Source organism: Saimiri boliviensis, chromosome 7 (assembly GCF_048565385.1).
Source record: "Saimiri boliviensis isolate mSaiBol1 chromosome 7, mSaiBol1.pri, whole genome shotgun sequence".
Lineage (NCBI taxonomy): Eukaryota > Metazoa > Chordata > Mammalia > Primates > Cebidae > Saimiri > Saimiri boliviensis.
In genome coordinates, this window is record NC_133455.1 from 101,584,155 (window position 1) to 101,596,327 (window position 12,173).

The 12,173-nt window shown below is 38.8% G+C and overlaps 1 protein-coding gene across 2 annotated transcripts in view; it reads left to right on the top strand.

The window, feature by feature from the left end:
• Positions 1–651: 651 nt before the first annotated feature.
• CD163 (CD163 molecule) overlaps positions 652–12,173 on the top strand; it is a 36,497-nt gene continuing 24,975 nt past the window's right edge. The window contains exons 1-6 of one of the 2 annotated variants that reach the window (XM_010332939.3): positions 652–821; positions 1,910–1,996; positions 3,029–3,352; positions 6,286–6,606; positions 8,840–9,160; positions 10,880–11,200. In XM_010332939.3, the coding sequence (XP_010331241.2) occupies positions 776–821; positions 1,910–1,996; positions 3,029–3,352; positions 6,286–6,606; positions 8,840–9,160; positions 10,880–11,200 (1,420 nt within the window). In that variant the 5' untranslated portion in view covers positions 652–775. The remainder of the gene's footprint in view (positions 822–1,909; positions 1,997–3,028; positions 3,353–6,285; positions 6,607–8,839; positions 9,161–10,879; positions 11,201–12,173) is intronic. The other variant, XM_010332938.3, reaches the window with a different exon arrangement.

Here is a 12,173-nt window from a genome sequence, read left to right on the forward strand (position 1 = left end):
TCTTTTAAGATACAATTGAAGCCTCTCCTTAGAGAAAAGAATTTCCTGACTGTTCATGCTTTTCTCTCAGTCGGTAGGACTAATTTGTCCATTGTTTTTAACCCTGCGCCTTAACTCTATGTTTATTATTGTCATCATATGTGTTTCTCTTACTTGAATCTGAGTTAAATAGAGCTGAAACCATGTTTTGTTAATTTTTGTTTCACCATTTGTAAAATCAGTAATAGTCTTGGCTAATTCTCTTGGTGTATTTGATCCCATTAGAAAAGAAATGACAAATGCTGTGTCTCAACGACTTACAGAAAATGACTCATTAGACACATTTGATTATGGAAATAATATTAAAAGTGGATACAATAAAACATTAATGATTTAATTATGCTTTGCCTGTTTTGCTTTAGTTTTTTAACAATTTTTCTACATAACAATTACTACTTTTGTGTGTGTCTTATATATTTGCCCAAAATGAAGTTCAAAAATGTAAAATATTTAGTTCAGCAACAGCAGCATAAAATTTTTCGAAATCTGTGTGAAGTGTTTCCCAATTTCCTTTGGTTGTTTCATGTCACATAGTGAAGGGAACATGAGTATGAAATGGAACCTCAGCTCTTTCAATGACTTCCCTTTTTGGGTTGACTCCACCTCTATATGTGGGCTTTTCATTTTCATGAGAGTGAAGTGATTTTTAGAATTCTTAGTCCTTTCCTTTAGAAGAACATTTCTATGGAATAACACAAGAAGATTTAGGGAATCACTGAAGTTGTAAAACTTTGGAATGAACAAACTCAGAATGATGCTACTTGAAGACTCTGGATCTGCTGGTAAAAGCTTCTCATTTATTCCACATTTCCTCTTTAATGGGGTATAGAATCATTACGACAGTTAATGGATGTGATTTAAAAGTGGCATCAGGAGAGTAAGGAGTGAAAAAAGCACATAGGCTTATATGGCAGCACCTTTGATCTGCCAGCAATTCAAAATTGAAGATGTGATATAGGAATCAGAGTTGGCATTCATTTCGTAAAACTGCTGAGGTAAAATTAAGTCATGAACTAAAGTTAACTGAAATGTATTGAGTATGAAAAAAACAGTTGTTAGAAAAGATGGAATTTGCAGAAATGAATATTGATAGAGAGTTAATTACATAAAGAAGGTTACCTACTCTGATAAGTGAGTTATCTACTTTAAGACGTATGTGGACATGTTAAAACCATTTAGCATTTTTAGTTTCAAATTAGTGTTGCGTTAAAGTAACAAGAAGATATGGGGGGAATAACAGCATTAAAGAGTGTATCAGGTGATAATGATATAGGTAGAGATGATAAGATCTAATATTTGGGTTTTTCAGATATGAACGTCACCATTTTATTCCATCAAGGGATTGTTCAGCTAGCTACTATTTGGCAATCATCAAGCCAGGTACTGATGGAATTATGGTAAACATGGTAGATATAATGCACTTACTCACGGAACTTATCCTCTGTCAGTGTGGCTCCGGTAGACTTGAAGATGGGGGCATCTGTCAAGGAATACAGAGGTGGTTAGGGAATACACAAGTCTCAGGAGAGCTTCCCTGTGCCCGCTGGGAGAATTGTCCACTGCTAAGTTTCACTGATACTGACTGTTTCCATTTTCCAGATTTTAAGGTTGCCTTTGCGATTCTTATTTCCACCACCAAACTTCTCATCCCTTACATCTAGGTTGCCTATAAACATGAACGTTTTCAAAGCTATTTGCAGAAACTATATGATCCTGGGTATGAATGTTTCCTCCTGGCCTTGCAATTTAGAAGGAAGGGTTTTCTGTCTTGGTTTGACCTTCTTTGTTAATTAACCTTTGAAACCCATCTATCTTCTCCAAAGTCTCTTTTTGGGAAGATGCTACTTTTGCCTTCTTTCTTTTTTCACAGACTTCAGAAGACATTTTGTCAACTTGAGTCCCTTCACTATCGCTGTGGTTTTACTTCTCAGTGCCTGTTTTTTCACCAGTTCTCGTGGTGAGTACTTTGTCAAATTTTACTTACAGCCTTAGCCCATTCTGACAAGGAATGGTTAAAAAGCAAACAATTTTTCTGAAGGCCGAGTGGCATCTAAAAACTAGGTGTGCATTCAAAGGATTAGATATTATACAAGCACACAATAAAAATACAACCATGCAACACCAAAATATTAGCATGGTTCCTTCCCAAAGAAAATAAACTCACAGGAGAAAAATGAATTTTACTCAAAGATTGGAAATAATGTTGAGCTGAAAAATAGGAAAGAATACAATGGAGGAGAAACTTCAGAATTATTAGAACAAAAGTGAGTTTGGGGAACACATTAGTAAATTCAAATGCCAAAATTGATCTAAAAATGTTTTGAGAGATGCCAGGTTGGTGGGACCACCAGATTCCTAAATAAAGCTAAAATATGCCAAGGAGGCAACTGAGATCATCTATCATCTGTGGGTGGAAGCAGAGTACAAAGAGGTTTATTTTATGGCAGAAAATAACAGGAAAATATCTCCATCTTAATTTTTATTTAAGTGGGTAAATTTCAGTCAGATTTCAACTAGTGTTTTTAAGATTGATGCTATTTTGCATATGTGTATGAAATAAGGGTTAAATTTCTTACAACTAGTCTTTTCCTCTTCGTAAATTCTCTATCAGCCTTCTTTCTATTAATCTTAGGATTCTGGAGAAACTTGTAAAGCTCATTCGTGTAACACTTTGTAGCAGCTGATTTAACTCAAAAATGTCTCATGGAAATTATATAAATTGCCATTATTAAGACGATCCAGCCATAAAATAAATATATTAAACACAATTGTGTTACTTACCTTTACTGGTTATATAGCACTGCCTAATTTAAAGCCAGTGCTGCTAACACTTATATTTGAATGCCTGTGAAATGTCATTTTTCTATTTTACCATGGGTAGGACTAGGAGGGTTTTTCAAATCTGACTTTGAAGGATTAAATAAATCACGTAATTTTCTACCTACTCTTTGCAACCTTGGCCAATTACTGTCTTAATCCATTGTTGCAGGAGGAACAGACAAGGAGCTGAGGCTAACTGACGGTGAAAACAGGTGTAGTGGGAGAGTGGAAGTGAAAGTCCAAGAGGAGTGGGGAACGGTGTGCAATAATGGCTGGAGTATGGAAGCAGTCTCTGTGATTTGTAAGCAGCTGGGATGTCCAACTACCATCAAAGCCGCTGGATGGGCTAATTCCAGTGCAGGTTCTGGACGCATTTGGATGGATCATGTTTCTTGTCGTGGGAATGAGTCAGCTCTTTGGGACTGCAAACATGATGGATGGGGAAAGCATAGTAACTGTACTCACCAACAAGATGCTGGAGTGACCTGCTCAGGTAAGACTTGCATTAGTCAAAGGCTCCACACAAAATCCTTGGTGGGAAAGAAATATGTAGATGGGTTAAAACCTAGAAAAAACCACTTTCCTGTAAACAATCTAGTTCATGTATAAAATTATTCAATCCATTGCTAGAAAACCATAAAACACAAGCTCATTTTTTTTAATTAAAAAAAATTCTGAGTGCTGTGATTAATGAGGAAGTGACCGGCTTCAATTTTATCCACAATCTTAGACAAAAGGCCAAGAAGTGTTGGCTTAAATTTTATATTCAGTAAGCTTACTGTAACCTCCTACTCCTGAATCATAAAAATATCATGATATCTAAGTTATTTCCTTGTTTTCCTTCCAACTGACGTGTTTTGATGTGTTGACCTACAAATTATTACCCTTTTGTCCATTAACTGAGAATCTATTTAGTGAATCAAAAAACGACTATTTCTAGCATTAATGCATCATTTCTTGTTGTAGGAAGGATTCTTTGAAAGTATAATTGCTTGATCCGGTGTACAATGCTTTTCATTTTATTTACATCGTGGTTTTAATTTACAAAACGTTTTCATGTGTTTTTATTGCAATTGACGCCACAATAACTGAGAAAGTCATGTGTCAGACCTTTCTGCTGACAAATCCCAAGGGCATGTTTCTGACCCAATTCAGATTCTTGGGCTCTCCATTTCTCCTTGTTTGTTTCATTAATTTTTATGTAACCCTCTCACCTCCCAGCAGCCTGTAGAGACTATCTCTTCCATAAGATGGTCTAGAAAGGACTTATCTCTATCCAGACATCATGATGTGATAAGAGAAACCCACAGGAGTATCTAGAAAAATGCTGAAATAAATTCTCACATAGCGAAAGCATGTATCATATGATTTTGTGCAAGTTGTCAAATCTCTCTAAATTTCAGTTTCTGAGGACTTAACGATATAACATATGTAAAACTACCGGTACACTGTTTGGTATGTAACAAGTGCTGAAGAGCCTCGTGGCTCAGTCCTCTTGGTGACTCAGTTCTCCTTCTCTTCCTCTTCCTTCTCCTCCTCCTTTCCTTTTATTTTTAATTACTATGGGAGGTGTGGAATGGGGAATAAAAAAAGTAATATTTACAACAAAGTTTAAAATTATCATAAATTTTACCGGGCTCTTACCATAATTACTAAGGTCTAGAGAACTGGCTGTTTAGCTGAAACATCAGTGTAGTGCTTTCAGCTCTTGTTTCTTGTTGTTTTATAACTACCAGGGGAGTTAATCAATTTGCTTTTTGAATTTACACACCTAAAGCTTTAACTGGAGCATAATAATAGAAAAGAACCAACAGCCATTCAAAGACCCACTAATTTCATGTGGTTACAGAGTCTTCATTTCTGAGAGTCTCCTCCCTAATTAATGCTCCATCCTCAGAGCCTCGACCTCTTGGGAGATTATGTTATTATTACATGCACTGAGGAGATACAGCCTAAGAATCAAGAGACTCTGGTGCTAGCTAGACTGCTTTTTGTCCTATATCCTGTCTCTATTAGTTTCTAGGTATTTGACCCTGTGCCAATTATTTAACCTCAGTTTACTTATCCTTGAAGTGGGGATAGTGATAATAGCATATAATGCCTAAAATTGTTGTGAGGACTAAGATAGTATATGTGATGCAATTAGAACAGCATATTAACTGTGAATTCTTATTCTAATTCATTGCTATTATTTGCTCGTAATAAAAATTCTTGTTACGTAGTGGTCTTTGTCTGGTGTTTAGACCTCTTAAAATTAAACTCCTTTTTTCAAGAAGAGCATCTAAACATTTTCTTCAACCACAAAGAGGTTTTTTTTTTTTTTTTTCGAGCATCTCAAAATTTTATCCAAAATTTTCTTTCCTTGGGTATTTTAGACCTTGTAGAGAATCTACGGGATTGTGTATAGTGAGAAATTTCTTCATGAAAAAGCTACTTGCTGATTAAAAAATTGGTACCAGATGCTTTGGGGAGGAAAAAAAAGGCTTTGGTTCAAACGGGAAATTGGTAAAAAATGAATATTTTGATCAATTTTTCCCTTAATTTTTAAGAATTTGGTATACCACAAGGTATTTTTTGCAAACTATTATGCTTGTTTGTGCATTTTTGTCTTTGCTTTTTCTTTTCTGATTTCAAATTCAACTTTAGTCAATCATCATGTTTTGAACTATTTATAATAGGGAAAAGCTAAAATTAAATGATCAACTGATGACCGGTTTGTCATTTTTACTTCCTTGTTGTATGGGCTAATTTTCTTTTTTTCTTTTTTAAAATATATACCTTGAGTCAAATTCATCTATTTCTTTTTCTTTCTTGTTTTTTTTTTTTGAGACGGAGTTTCGCTCTTGTTACCCAGGCTGGAGTGCAATGGCGCGATCTCGGCTCACCGCAACCTCCATCTCCTGGGTTCAGGCAATTCTCCCTCCTCAGCCTCCCGAGTAGCTGGGATTACAGGCACACACCACCATGCCCAGCTAATTTTTTTGTATTTTTAGTAGAGACGGGGTTTCACCACGTTGACCAGGATGGTCTCAATCTCTTGACCTTGTGATCCACCCGCCTCAGCCTCCCAAAGTGCTGGGATTACAGGCGTGAGCCACCGCGCCCGGCCAAATTCATCTATTTCTATTTAAAGAGTATTTACATCTGTCCTAGTAATGGAAGGAAACAAAACAAAACAAAAGAGAAAGTTTAAAAACTTTTAATTTGTAAAACATTTTCCTTTGTGAGTAGTTATAGATAAAAATCCTAATTGCTTCCTAGACTGTATCATATGAAAGTTCTCCACTGCGTGGAGCTGGGCAACATCTATAATCAGGCACCATTTTAAGGACAACATCAAATCCCAAGTTTCCAGAGGAAACTTATTTTCTAAAATAACTTCTAAATGAATGTCATTTCTGAACTCTGGTCTTTTCTCTGCTCCAGATGGATCCGATTTGGAGATGAGGCTGATGAATGGAGGCAACAAGTGTTCCGGAAGAATAGAGATCAAATTCCAGGGACAGTGGGGAACAGTGTGTGATGATAACTTCAACATGGATCATGCATCTGTGGTTTGCAAACAACTTGAATGTGGAAGTGCTATCAGTTTCTCTGGTTCAGCTCATTTTGGAGAAGGCTCTGGACCAATCTGGTTTGATGATCTTGTATGCAATGGAAATGAGTCAACTCTCTGGAACTGCAAACATCAAGGATGGGGAAAGCATAACTGTGATCATGCTGAGGATGCTGGAGTGATTTGTTCAAGTAAGGACTGATCTTGGCTCATTCTGTTCTCCAGGAGGGGACAAAAGTAACGGGTAATGCATCTTCAGAGCCTGAACTCTTCACTTCCAGTTTCAGTTCTGATACCTGCGGACTTTATACCTTGACTGAAATTAGGAGAAATAGGTTAGGGAAGAAGGTGAAACTGAGATCCAGATCATAAGAAAAGAAGAACGTGTTTAAGAAAAGCCCATAAATAAAGGGAGAGACCAAAAAGAAAGAGGAAAAAGGAAGGACGGAAGGGCTTTGCTAGGAAATTTTGCTCTATGAGGGAGTTTCAAGAGAAAACCACTCCAGCTGTCCTCTAACCCACAAAAGCTTCCTTTTTCGCTGCATTAACCCACTGCTTCCCAAATCATTTTTCAAGTTCACAGAATCAAATCACTTTTTAAAAATTGATATTGGTGCCGGGTGCGGTGGCTCACGCCTGTAATCCCAGCACTTTGGGAGGCCGAGGCGGGTGGATCACGAGGTCAAGAGATCGAGACCATCCTTGGTCAACATGGTGAAACCCCGTCTCTACTAAAAATACAAAAAAATTAGCTGGGCATGGTGGCACGTGCCTGTAATCCCAGCTACTCGGGAGGCTGAGGCAGGAGAATTGCCTGAACCCAGGAGGCGGAGGTTGCGGTGAGCCAAGATCGCGCCATTGCACTCCAGCCTGGGTAACAAGAGCGAAACTCCGTCTCGAAAAAAAAAAATAGACACTGGTTTCCCGCTAAAACTTTACTTATACTAACATGCATTGTATCTGTCTAGAGACTTTCACATTGTATACTCAGACTGGGGGCAGGGATGGTGGGTTTTTGTGTACAGGGATACCACTCTTCGTTTTTCAGTTGAATTCTTAGTATGAAAGGAGATTGTGTCCTGAACCCCAGAGAACACTTAGGAAAGTAAGAGCAAAAAATCCCTATCTTCACCAGGTCTCTCTCTCTCCTCTCTCTCTCCCTCTCTCTCTCTCTCTCTCTCTCTCTCTGCAAATAAAGGAACATCGATTCAAATTCATTTAAAAAGAAGAGAATACTGGCTTCCCAAACTGGGAAATCCAGAGGGTATAGTTAGCTTCATGCATGGTTGGATTCAGGTTTTGAACAACGTCATCTGGGTTCTAGCTCTATCTCCATGTCTTGAACAGTCTTTTTCTTACTGAACAATGTAATCAGCTATAGCCTGAACCATAATGAATGGAACTCCTAAGGAAAGACAGATTTTATTAGCTGCAGAATGTGAAGAATTGGAGTAGAAAAAACACAGGCTGTACCTTCCATTCTTTTTTACCCATCAAAATTTCTCTAGGCTCCCAGTCAGCACATGCTGAGGAATCACAATCAATAATACTGTGGGAGTGAAAACTGGACTGCCAGAGGAATTTGATTACAGAATATTCTTCAGAATTCATGTCCGTCCTTTGAAGAATATTTATTTGAGGAAGGCAATAATTTTAGTAATGAAGTCTTCTTTCTCTTTGCTCTGCTTTTTTTTTTTTTTTTGAGACGGAGTTTCGCTCTTGTTACCCAGGCTGGAGTGCAATGGCGCGATCTTGGCTCACCGCAACCTCCGCCTCCTGGGTTCAGGCAATTCTCCTGCCTCAGCCTCCTGGGTAGCTGGGATTACAGGCACGCGCCACCATGCCCAGCTAATGTTTTGTATTTTTTAGTAGAGACAGGGTTTCACCATGTTGACTAGGATGGTCTTAATCTCTTAACCTCGTGATCCACCCGCCTCGGCCTCCCAAAGTTGCTCTGCTTTTAATCTAAGGAAGTGGTCAGAAAAGGTTCAGGTATACAACACAGACTAGGTAGTATCAATGGAGAGCACAGTCAGAGGCAAAAGGGAGTGCTAAGTATGGAGGCAAACCGAAGGATGTGGGTGCCACCTGAACACATGCAAATATATTTTAACCAGGAAAAGTAAACAGTTCTAAGAAGAACTCTATGGTGGTCAAATAAGCAGGTCTCCAGATGAGACTCAGCGCTTGGATCTCCCGTTAGGAACACTTCCTGTAGTATGTGCTGTCTACACTGGAAAGTCCCATCTTCCTGCCTGATCCACTCCTTCTCCCATCTTGAATGATTTCCAGTGGTGAACGTCACAGTTTTCTCTGTCTCTACTTATATCTCTCCCTTTTTCTTTAATTCATCTCAGGTACAGTTATTTACAGTCTCTTGTTCTTGCTTCCTTATCCCAGACCTGTTGTGTGTCTTTTTTACAGATGGAGCAGATCTGAGCTTGAGACTGATAGGTGGAGTCAATAAATGTTCTGGAAGATTAGAAGTGAGATTCCAAGGAGAATGGGGGACAATATGTGATGATGGCTGGGATACTAATGATGCTGCTGTGGCATGCAAGCAACTGGGATGTCCAACTGCCATCACCGCTGTTGGCCGAGTTAATGCCAGTGAGGGATCGGGACACATCTGGCTTGACAGTGTTTCTTGCCAGGGACATGAATCTGCTATCTGGGAATGTAAACACCACGAATGGGGAAAGCATTATTGCAATCACATTGAAGATGCTGGTGTGACATGTTCTGGTAAGTTAAAACCAAACCAAAACAAAAAAACTGAACAAAAAGAAAAGCAGAAAGAGACAGCCCTACACACCTTAGGAGTAAGAATAGATGTAAGAAGTAGAAATGACTAGGAAATTCCTTGCTGGAATTTTTTTTTTTTAATACTTGTAATCTTTGACATGTTCTTTATGCAACGAGTTTGGAGGGTTGTGTAATGTTATTCTCTGTAATAATTATTCAGACTGCTGTTATGGAGCATGTTTCAAACTCAGAATCTACCTGGAGCTCAGAGAGACAAAAATTCATAGGACTCTCTTTTTGAATTTTTTTTTTTTTGAGACGGAGTTTCGCTCTTGTTACCCAGGCTGGAGTGCAATGGCGCGATCTCGGCTCACCGCAACCTCCGCCTCCTGGGTTCAGGCGATTCTCCTGCCTCAGCCTCCTGAGTAGCTGGGATTACAGGCATGCGCCACCATGCCCAGCCAATTTTTTGTATTTTTTAGTAGAGACGGGGTTTCACCATGTTGACCAGGATGGTCTCGATCTCTTGACCTTGTGATCCACCCGCCTCGGCCTCCCAAAGTGCTGGGATTACAGGCTTGAGCCACCATGCGCGGCCTAAAAATTTTTTTTATTTACTTATTTTTTTTACTTTAGGTTCTGGAGCACATTTGCTGAATGTGCAGGTTTGTTACATAGGTATACATGTGCCACGGAGGTCTCCTGCTCCTATCAACCTGTCATCTAGGTTTTAAGCCTCACATGCATTGGGTATTTGTCCTAATGCTCTCCCTCCCCTTTCCCCCCACCCCGCCAACAGACCCTGGTATGTGATGTTCCCCTCCCTGTGTCCATGTGTTCTCACGGTTCAACTCCCACTTATGAGTGAGAACATGTGGTATTTGGTTTTCTGTTCTTGTGTTAGTTTTCGAGGATGATGATTTCCAGCTTCATCCATGTGCCTGCAAAAGACGTGAATTCATCCTTTTTTTGTGGCTGCATAGTATTCCATGGTGTATATGTGCCACATTTTCTTTATCCAGTTTATTATTGATGGGCATTTGGGTTGGTTCCAAGTCTTTGCGATTGTAAATATTGCTTCAGTAAACATACCTGTGCATGTGTCTTTATAGTAGAATGATTTATAATCCTTTGAGTATGTATCCAGTAATGGCATTGCTGGGTCAAATGGTATTTCTGGTTCTAGATCCTTGAGGAATCACCACACTGTCTTCCACTCCACAATAGTTGAACTAAATTGCACTCCCACCAACAGTGTAAAAGTTTTCCTATTTCTCCACATCCTTGCCAACATCTGTCGTTTCCAGACTTTTTAATGATCACCATTCTAACTGGCATGAGATGGTATCTCATTGTGGTTTTGATTTGTATTTCTCTAATGACAAGTGATGATGAGCTTTTTTTCATGTGTTTCTTGGCCACATAAATAAATGTCTTCTTAGAAGTGTCTGTTCATATCCTTTGCCCACTTTTTGAGGAATCTCTTTTAAAGCTAAATTGCTCATATTTTTTCTGCCACTGATGATTTTTATAAACTCTTGAAACTATAGTCCCATTTCTAACAAAAATTTATGGCCTATATTATTGTTTCTTAAAAAGTCAGAAAATCGGTAAGCCATAATTTCCAATGTATCGGTATCAGAGAAAACGAAAGACAAACAAAAATTGAAAGCTAACCTCCATACGTATCAATGATTTAAGTTCATGTTTCTTTTGCAGATGGATCAGATCTGGAACTAAGACTTAGAGGTGGAGGCAGCCGCTGTGCTGGGACAGTTGAGGTGGAGATTCAGAGACTATTAGGGAAGGTGTGTGACAGAGGCTGGGGACTGAAGGAGGCTAATGTGATTTGCAGGCAGCTGGGATGTGGATCTGCCCTGAAAACATCCTATCAAGTGTACTCCAAAATCCAGGCGACAAGCACATGGCTGTTCCTAAGCAGCTATAATGGAAACGAAACTTCGATTTGGGACCGCAAGAACTGGCAGTGGGGTGGACTTAACTGTGATCACTATGAAGAAGCCAAAATTACCTGCTCAGGTATGACTTGCAATCAACTTGTTAAGAAGAGGGGTGTAAATTAGCTGGGCATGGTGGCGCGTGCCTGTAATCCCAGCTACTCAGGAGGCTGAGGCAGGAGAATTGCTTGAACCCAGGAGGCGGAGGTTGCGGTGAGCCGAGATCGTGCCATTGCACTCCAGCCTGGGTAACAAGAGCAAAACTCCGTCTCCAAAAAAAAAAAAAAAAAAAAAGAGGGGTGTAAATTTCCAGTAATACCTTTGAAATTCAAAAGAAACATTGATCCTTATGACTAGATCACTTTTAAGAAACCAGAAAATAGCTACACAGATTCCACTGTGAGAGTCAGATTAAGTTTACAATCCATGTTGTACTTTGGATAGAAGTGCTTGGGTTTTGCTCACTTTGGGTTTTGAGTAATTTTTAAATCAATAGAGGTATAAGAGATTAAGGAGGATTAAAATTTAAAAAATAGAATTCCATACTTTTTTCACAGGATGTCACCAAAAGATTTAAAAAATAGCTGTTGGATAAACTGACATAACCTTTAGCTCCCTCTATTTTACTGTGAAAGAATTTTCTTCTTTTTGAAAACCTGTGGCTATTTCACGGCAACCTCTTCAAAAAGCTCAAAAATGATTTGCGAACTGGTTAGGTTTGTGGATAATCTTTAGTATTTTATGCTAATCATATTTATACAAATGCTAACTTTGTTAAAAAGCGATGCTTTTTAAAATCACTCTAAAGTAAATGTAACTTTTATTCATGCAACAAAAAGGTTTTAGAAGACCTGGTATACGAGGAAACCATTAAACATGTAGCGACCTCGTAGCATGAAAATTGGCATATACTGTACTTCCTCTAACCAACAGTGTGGCTCCAGATATCTCTCAACCTATGCATGCAGCAAGGGGCATTTCCCTGACGTTACAAACTGCGTTTACCTTTAGCTAAGTGGAAATTATTCTCCGATTGAAAAAAGGCAATCATTTAA